The sequence below is a fragment of the Triplophysa rosa genome, linkage group LG1, assembly GCF_024868665.1.
Source record: "Triplophysa rosa linkage group LG1, Trosa_1v2, whole genome shotgun sequence".
Taxonomy (NCBI): domain Eukaryota; kingdom Metazoa; phylum Chordata; class Actinopteri; order Cypriniformes; family Nemacheilidae; genus Triplophysa; species Triplophysa rosa.
The window spans coordinates 37,124,504-37,134,252 of record NC_079890.1 but is presented as its reverse complement, the minus strand read 5'-3'; the positions used below and the strand labels follow the sequence as shown (position 1 = coordinate 37,134,252).

At 40.3% G+C, this 9,749-nt stretch overlaps 1 protein-coding gene across 1 annotated transcript in view; it reads left to right on the top strand.

The window, feature by feature from the left end:
* The first annotated feature begins 1,671 nt into the window (after positions 1 to 1,671).
* Positions 1,672 to 9,749, top strand: part of cdh15 (cadherin 15, type 1, M-cadherin (myotubule)) — a 34,197-nt gene continuing 26,119 nt past the window's right edge. Inside the window, exon 1 of the mRNA XM_057340941.1 lies at positions 1,672 to 1,898. Within this exon, the coding sequence (XP_057196924.1) occupies positions 1,881 to 1,898 (18 nt within the window). The 5' untranslated portion in view covers positions 1,672 to 1,880. The remainder of the gene's footprint in view (positions 1,899 to 9,749) is intronic.

The window sequence follows — 9,749 nt, the reverse complement described above, 5'->3', positions numbered from 1 at the left end:
GCGGTGAGCGCGTGACGCGATTCCCAATGACTCAAGATCTCCTTAGATTTATTTCTCTAGCCGTTACCACGGCAACACTGCACGCACGCATCATCTTCCGCCATCGCTGTGACATCACAAAGTCAAAGGTACACGTGTCGGGTGTCGTGAAACATCTGTCAGAGGCGCATGCTGTCACATGGCATTACAGTCATGGTGGCCAGCGGCGAGCCCGGGCCTGCAGGGCATGACGGTACAGCAGGAATATCTCTGCGGGTCCGCCCCTTGTCGTTGTCCGGCTGGGCTGAGGCGGGATTGACGCTTTGGGGGAATTGTGCCGTCAGAGGCATGGAAGAACGTTTCGGGTCAGGCTCGGCCAGTCAGTCGTTCAGTGGGGAGCTCAACGGTCAAGTCATGTAGTTGACATGTTATGCAGGTTCGAGTTCAGCATCCTCGAACTTCTTCTCTAATTCTCTAATTGTTTTCTGTCACTCTCCACTAAAACCATCCAGTAAAATAAAATGAAAATACATAAGGATTAGATGTGCAATGAGCGCCATGCGTAAATATATTTTATTCATCATCCGTCCTTCTGGCGAACTCTCACTCTCTTCTCGCTCTCCTTATTTGCCCTGATGCTCCTCACAGACGGAGGTATTTATCATCTTTATTCGAGGAGTTTGAGGCTTGTGGCTCGGGCAGCGGCGTTGGGCTGATGAATGGGGCAGTCAGTGATGTGCAGCCACCTCGGGGGGCCGAACGAGACAGCTATTTAGTGACTGAACAAGACACATCGCTTTTCTTTTATTGTTTTCAAACTGCACAGAGGGAGATAAAACCGAGTCTGGGCAATGGAAAGAAAGAAGAAAAAGGGGGAATATCTAGCAGGCGGTCGCAGGGAACGGCAAATAGCCCCTGGATCCACACTGTGTATACATACATAGAGAAAAAAAACACACGTGGTTACAGTTATATTGTGTCTGTGTCCTCATAAACTGTCCGCTGTGTGAAAACATCTTTCAGCCAGGTCAGATTTGAGTTCAATCGCCAGCCGTGTCCAACTCATTTCTGCTGAAAACAGAACGTCTGTCTTTCTATATTGTATGTTACTGTTGGAAAAAGAAAAAGTTGACTTTTTATGATACACAGTTTCAGACAGATGTAGAAAAATGATGATGTACTATAAGATAGCGTATAGTTTTGTGCTATATGTTTTACCTAAGCACTTCATCTATACAAACAATCTTCATACTCTGCATAATAAAAATATTGTATATTGCAAATGTAGCATGAGTAAATTGGTCCGTCCGCTCATAGTGGCTCATTGAATTTTTTTGAAGCGACGAGAATACTTTATGTGCAAAAACAAACCAAAATAACGATTCTCCTCTGTCTTGTCAGTCTATGTTGCGCGTTCATGAGAGCACTTCCACGCATGCGCATTCGGTTTGTACGGTTGGGCAAAAAAGTGCAAGTCCTCCTCAATATCGAAATCATCAGACATTTTGCGAGGATCAGCTTATATACAGCGTGCGTCTGCTTGTAAACACAGAGTTGCGCTTCCTGGTCGTCAGTCAGAACGCCGGCGTCTGCCCCCACCGAATGCGCATGCGTCGACGTGCTCTCGTGAACGCGCACCATAGACTGACAAGACATGGAGAATATATCCATTAAAGTCATTATTTTGGTTTGTTTTTCGCACATAAAGCATTCTCGTCACTTCAAAAAAATTCAATTGAGCCACTTTGAGCTGAATTGTGACCATTTTAACGATGTCTTTAGTACTCGTCTGGACCTTGACAACAACTATAACCATGATGTCTATGAGGAGGCCTGGAAATCTCGATGTGCACCGAAAATATCTTCTTGTATGTTCCGAAGACCCCGAGGAGTCTTAAAACATGTTGAACGTCATGTGGGTGAGTAAAAAAGAACACAATTTTGATTTTGAGGTGAACTTTTCCTTTAAGTTGCATTGGTGCATATTTTGTTAAAAAGAATATCATTTTATGGCGAACTTGTAGGCCTGTGCAAATCTCTCTGTCACAATGAGTGCGTTTACATGCACAAAATAAACGGATATCCATGAAAAATCTGCTTAAAAAGAAACCTGTTTTCACGTGTTTACATGCATAGTAAAGTTTGAGACTTGCCGGGTTTCTCGCTTGCAGTGACGTCACCGTCGATAGTCTGTTTACTAATTAAACATGTAGCGGGAAAGCAATAGTTCTTCATTTTGACGTTTCTACATCAACTGCATGACTCGAGAGCGGACTTTTATGCGTTATTTTATATGTATTATTCCGTTTGGGACTTTTACTATTGCGCTGTCAGACCGGTAAATGCGTTTACATGCAGCGCGAAATCGCAGTAATGGGCAAAAAACTACCTCTACCGAGTGGGTTTTGCTTACGTCGTTTACGAGCTATCCCTGACAAAATAAAACCCTGTTACGCTTTTACATGACCTTACTTGTTATCAGCTTATTAGGCATAACCGGAGTAAAACTGTGCATATAAACGCAGTCAATGCTAAATGTTGTAGGTGATTGGCAGGTCATTGTTTTGTGGCTATAAGGCAGTGTTTCTCAATCATGGGACTCGAGATGACTTAAAATAGTTTTAGTGATGGACACAGATAAAAGGCAGATGCGGTGGAAGAGTGTTGGGTACGACAGGAAAAAGACGGTGACTGCCTGTGTCCTCGCCTCTCCTTTCATGCAGACGAGCATATGTGGCCTGACAAGCTGACATTGCCAGCGGTGTGTGTAGGACCGGCCGGGCATTTGTGCGTGTGTGTGTGTGTGTGTGTGTGTGTGTGTCCTGACATCCAGCAAACAGACAGCTGATGGCACAGATTAGCTTCAACCGTACTGGTAACTGTCAGGAGCCGTGCAATACCCTCAGCACCACAAACACACACATCTGACCCCACTACACCCCTTCACACACACACATGAACACTGCTGTAAGACCTCTCTTTAAAGGACAAAATGTTTTTTGTGTGGAAATTTAAATGTGAACGAATAACCCAGTTTGGCATATTTTAGATCACTAACATTAGATCTAATGAACCGCAATTCACTGAATAAATGCTGAATGATATATTTTTGTATTTTTGTTTGTACATTTTTTGGGTGATTTTACATTCTTTGTATGGTTTTAACATAATAAGTTGACTATATAAGGAGTTCTATCACACCTGCAGAGCTGTTTTATCATTTATCTGCCTGCTGAACATAGACATGATTTTGATTTGTGTTGTGATCACCGATCACCTTTTTTGATCACTTCTGAAAGATTATAAGCCAATCAACTGATCTGTAAATGTCATGTGACTCAAGCAGAATGGCGTCATGGCGACCAAAAGTACAAAATGTAATGTGGTTATTGGCAAATGAACTAATGCAATGTTATTAACAGAGTGATTTTTCTTTGCTGCATTTATTTGAAGAAAATGAAAACTGGAGAACAGGTCAAAACAACAGAGAAGATGCTCTGTATTTTTCAGCCCTTCAATACTGGAAAGAAAACAAGTTCATATTCACATTTAAGCAATACAACAATAATATTTCTACATGTATTTAGGAAAAGTTCACAAATAAATGTTTATGCTATAACCTGGATTTTGATCACAGTTTTCATGTTTCTTTCGCATTGATTTTGCAATGAGCAGTGTCAGGGCAAGTTACTCTGAAAAAGTAATTAATTACTAGTTACTAATTACATATTCAATAGTGTAATTAGATTACTATACAAATTACACTCTCCAAAAAGTATTTAATTTACTAATAACTTTCTATATCCCATATCAACCTTGTTTAGTTAAGTGCTCTTTTAATTCATTCAAATAAATAAAGTAGTATTATTAACTGACCAAAGTATTACAAATGTGATCATTATAAAGCACGGCTTTTTAAAGTTAGACTTGGAATTTTTATGTCAATTCAATTATTGCACACAAAGTATTTGGTTTAATTACATAAGTAAGTGTAATTAAATGACAGAAAAAACAAGAGTAATCCCTTACTTTACTTTTTCAAGGGGAAAGTAATTAAATTAGAGTAACTAATTAATTAGTAACTAGTTACACCCAACACTGCTCCTGAGGTTCAGTGGGGTTTTTTTCATTTCCTTAAAACATCAAATTTGGACATCCGAGGTTTCAGAAAGACAGCGACGGTATTTCATATATTTATGCAGATTTCTAAAAATAGTTTTTACTTTATCACAACTTAGAAGTAAAGAGAATGTTATTCGTGTTATATTTATTATGATCTTTAGTATTTAGTTAAATTTGATATTTATCCAAAGCAACTTACAAATGTGGTAAACAACAGAAGCAAATAGAACAACACAAGGACAACAATGCATTAGCATATTTCAGTGTAGTCAGCATCCTCACTGCCCGTGATTCTTTCAACACTGCTCTTTTAACTCCACGTAATGTTTTATTTTTTATCTGGTGTTTGTTGAATGTCAATCGGTGTGATTTGTTGTGGTGTGTAATGTGTAATTGTATTGAGTGCAGAAGGCAGGTGTGTTTGGCGACCGGAGAGCTAGCATTATGGTCTGACATTACGCTGATGTTTTGTTCCACACGTGTGTGTGTGTGTAGAGAGCATGTTATTAACATCTCACAGATGAATGACGGGGATTCTCTGTTGTGCTACACATCCACTGTTATTCTATTGCATTTATTCGTGTATGTGTAATCGGATAGTTCTGCGTTCATGTCTGGTCTTTGTGTGTTTGTTTGCGTGTGACTGTCTGTGTTTTGTGAAGGTCGAGATGACATCCAAGTTGGGAAGAGATCTGGCATAAAAATGTGTAGTTGCACTGCAAGTTGTTTTTATATAAATAAACGTAGAAAACGAAAATATCATTAGTCTGAGATAAAAACGGTGTCCATGAGATGTCCTCAGTAATGTAGTAAAACAAACGCGCGCGTGTGTGTGTGTTGACATTTCCTCCTCTGACAGCGGATGTAGGAGCCGTGTGTTTTGTGCAGAGAGGGAGACAGGGTGTCATCGATTGAGCCCCATTATCCCGGCCCACGGTTCACAGCCGCAGTCAAGCAAGACGCTCGGCATGTCTCGCGCTGCTTTAATTGGTGGAGTGTGCCAGTGCACTTACCTTCTGATTCAGTCTCTGCGCCTCCGTCCAGTCCACACACGTTTGGGTCGGACTATGTGAAAGAAGTGAATTGTTTTGTCAGGGTTTGTGGGACGGTTGAACGATCTGACCTTGTAAGCGGGCGATGAGTCAGGCAGCTGTGATGGGAGCTTTGCGTTCAGGGATCTCATTAAACAGGAAACGAAGCTCGCGTATCTTTTCTTTTTGTGAAGAGCACTAAATTCACCAGAAGAAAAAAGATGCTCTCGTGTGTGGGCATGTGTGTGTGCGCATTGAACGTCTGATGAGTCATGTTGTTTTGTAGTGAACACCCAAAGCCCCACAGCCAAATTGTGCGTCTGCACACAGACACGCACGCACACACACACACACGCACACACACACACACACACACACACACACACACACACACACACACACACACACACACACATCACTGCACTGCTGCAGAGAGAGAGAGAGAAGCAAAGGGGAATAGAGAAAAACTGGAGAGGTCTTGTGAATAGCTAATATGATGGATGATTGACACTTCTGGGAGCGGTGCGATGCGGTTCCTATTGTGTCAGATGACTTCTTGAAGCTAAAGCTTCGGTGCTGAAGCTTCATGAGGCTGAAGTTGTTTTAAGTCTAAAATAAAAATGTCAAAGAAATGGGAGAACATACGTATACTGTAGCAGGAGAAATATCACCGCTGGGTCAGTGTGCGCCGTGCCTTTAAGAGCTCATTTCACTTACAAAAAATATCTGATTTTTGACAATACCTGTGTGGGAAGAAAAGGTTTTATTGTGTAGAAAACAATACTGGCTAAGTTCAGACAGCTAACTGGATGTTATCTTCTAATAAAGGAATGTTTCATAAAACAATAGGATTTGTACAAAATGTATTTAAAATGACATATTTTGTTAGTTTTGTGCACATTTTACTGCATCATTTTAATATATTCCCCTTTTTAAGACGTCTTGTTGTGTAACGGGGTGGATTATAAGAGGGTGAAAATCTGATGGTGTTACATATAGATCTGTTATATTGTGATAAGGTCAATGGGCAATCTTGACCTTTTATTCAACGCTTCTACATCACATATCAAATTAATTTAGTTTCCCATGACATTTGACTTAAAAAAAAAATCATAAATGAATGGCCCTGAATACTCGCGTGTGTGTGTTAAGCTTGTTAGGGTAGAACAATGCATTGTGGGACAGGTTGTTGGGTGTGGACACATGAAATCAAGTAATATCTTCATCACTATTCTGGAAACATGCTTTTGAATTTCTTTTACTAAATCATCTAAAACGGCTCATATGGCACCTCCATGTTGTTTGAATTTAATGTGTAATATTAAGCATTAATGGCGAGTCCAGTGTGTTTGGGGTTGTTGGCGAGTCTGGTAGTGCAACACTGCCATCTGCTGGCCACGAGGCGTGATTCAATTCAAATTTATTTATATAGCGCTTTTCACAATGTGGATTGTTACAAAGCAGCTTTACAGGAGAAAATAAGAAAAACAGAAAATCACAGAAAAGGTCAATCACAAGGTATTCATAGAACAAGCGTGATCATTCTAGTAAATAATATATCAGCAGTCTCCCGGTGATCAAGCCAACACGGCCCTGTGGCGAGGAACCCAAACTCCAATGATAAATAAATGGAGAAAAAAACAGTCTTAGCCCACGCATGTGTTAGACACGTAAAATTGCAAAAATGAAAGTGTGGGAACAAAAGATTCATTCTATCTAAAAGCGAATGCTCACCCAGACCTGCCTGAAACCCCTCGTGTAACCACACCCCCACAAATCTACGTCAGTTCGTGGTATGATTTGACTAAGACCGCCCAAATGCATACGCAAGTAAGGTGGGCGTACCTGTCAATCTCATTGTATTGTCACTGTCACAGTCATGTCACGGAGACGCTGTGTGTTTCGTTGCAAAAAGAAAGCCTCTTTGTTTGCCCTGCCAAAAGATGGCAACCTCGTATATAAAAGATGAAACAGTTAGTTATAGTTTTTAACTATTTAACATCATATTTTTTAAATAAAACATCCTGCTCAAGTCGCGCTGGCAAAGTTGATGTATCGGCTTGATCATCTTCATTTTTCGGATCAGATTCGGGCTCGATATAAGGACGTACCGATGACATTTTATCACCTGTCAGTACTATTGAAGAGGAACCTGATGTTCCAAATATGGTAAGAGGCGTTACATTTCCCTCACACGCTTGCAGTATTCGACCAATCACTGCGCACTGGTTAACTGGCCAATCATAGCACACCTCGCTTTTCAGAGCCATGAGCTTTGTAAAATATTCGCGCGTTTCAGAGAGGAGGGGCAAAGAGGAGATACAAACATGCACGGTGTGTGGAAAATACAATGTTTTTGAACCTTAAATCGTGTATACACATTGCATTACATCTAAAACAAACCATAATATTCGTTTTAGCCGTGTCATATGACCCCTTTAAAGTAGTTTAGACATACATTTTAATAAGATATTGATGAAAATTGTTTAGCACTAGAATACACAGCTGCTTCTGAATGGCCATGAATAGTTTTGACAGCACAATGGTGTAGTTACAAACATCTGCCAGTAGAGGCTGCTGGTGATAACCTGACACATGCTGACCCGGCGCATACTGTCTATATGATGACATGAAAGAACTTTATCATGAGCATTTCAATACACACCTATTGTATCTCAGCGGTGTAAAGTATTGGAGTAAATGTAATTAGTTATTGTACTTAAGTATCTTTTTGGCTACTTTGTAGTTGAGTATTAAAGATATTAGCAACTTTTACTCTCTACTTGACTACATTTTTGAGTATATGTACTCTTTACTCCATTACATTTGTAATGACTAAAATTACACAATACATTTTTGCATGGCACCTATCTTTTTTTGCAGCAGATTATTTTTGCTACAGAAGAATTAAAATTGCCATGTATAGGGCATTGAAGGTCCTTTAATCTTGCCCTAATTTACTAAAACTGGTCAACGTGGCTTCTTTATGTGAATACGAGTGCAGTATCAGTTAGTTGTCAATCGCTGGCGGTTTATATGTGAACTGAGCACATGACTGCAGCTGGCGCTGAGGCCAAAACCAGCATGGTTGTATGGTTTTCAGGTACTCTTTACATCTCTGATGCCAAACCGATAATAATATTGTATCACTGCAATGCTTTACAATGCTTTTGCGCCACCTACTGGTAAAAGTGTAATAAACACGGTCAAAAATCACTAGAATCACTTGCCATGGTCATCTCTATAGTTGTGAGTTTCTATATACTTTGTGTATATGGAGATAATTTTAATAATTTTGAACAAATGTATTAAGGTTTTTATTTGTTAAATATTTACTAAAACTTGGATGTCAATAACTGACATTTATTCATTTATAGATGTCAATTAAGAGAATATGGGGACTTATCAGGACTAACCCTTAGTTAAATTATGATACGTAAGTAGCTGTTTGAAAAATGTTTATGTAAAAAACATTACTGGTGTGCATCTAGAGACAAAACAATGGCATTGACACATTTTAAGATATTTCAGGGCACGTTGTTTTCATTTGAGGCAGCTCAAACTTTCGTTTTAGTCTGGGATTAGCCTTAAAGCGACAGTTCACCCTAAAATGAAAATAATGTTTTTTTTTACTCACCCTCGGGTTGTTCCAAACCTGTTTAAAATTCTGTATAAAAGATATTCGGAAGAATTTCAGTAACCAAACAGATCTCACCCCCCATTTACTGCCATAGTAGGGAAAATAAATACTATGGGAGTCAATGGGGGACGAGATCTGTTTGGTTACTGACATTCTTTCAAATATCTTCTTTTGTGTTTAGCAGAACAAATAAATTTATACAGGTCTGTAACAACCTGAGGGAGAGTAAATGATGAGAGAAATTTCATTTTTTTCGCTTTAAGCCTTTTCTGTGAAACCGGGCATATACAATATAATAATATATCATATATGTGCTGCTCAAGACAAGTGTGGGAAACAAGTTTTGGAGACGGTTGAGTCAGCAGTCTCTCTCAGAGACAGAGTGAGAGAGAGTGAGAGAGAGACAGAGTGAGAGAGAGTGAGAGAGAGAGAGAGTGAGAGAGAGAAGAGTGAGAGAGAGAGAGAGAGACAGAGAGAGAGAGAGAGAGAGAGAGAGTAGAGAGAGACAGAGTAGAGAGAGCTGAGAGAGAGACAGAGTGAGAGAGAGTAGAGAGAGAGAGAGTGAGAGAGAGACAGAGTAGAGAGAGAGACGAGGAGAGAGAGTAGAGAGAGACGAGAGGAGAGAGAGTGAGAGAGAGAGTAGAGAGAGAGAGAGGAGAGAAGAGAGAGAGAGAGAGAGAGAGAGAGAGAGAAAGAGAGAGAGAGAGAGGAGAGAGAGAGAGAGAGAGAGAGAGAGAGAGAGAGAGAGAGAGAGGGAGAGAGAGAGAGAGAGAGAGAGAGAGAGAGAGAGAGATGAGAGAGGGAAGGCGAGAGAGACGAGAGAGAGAGAGAGAGAGAGAGAGAGAGAGAGAGAGAGAGAGAGAGAGAGAGGAGAGAGAGAGAGAGAGAGAGAGAGAGAGAGAGAGAGAGAGAGAGAGAGAGAGAGAGAGAGAGAGAGAGAGAGAGAAAGAGAGAGAGAGAGAGAGAGAGAGAGGGAG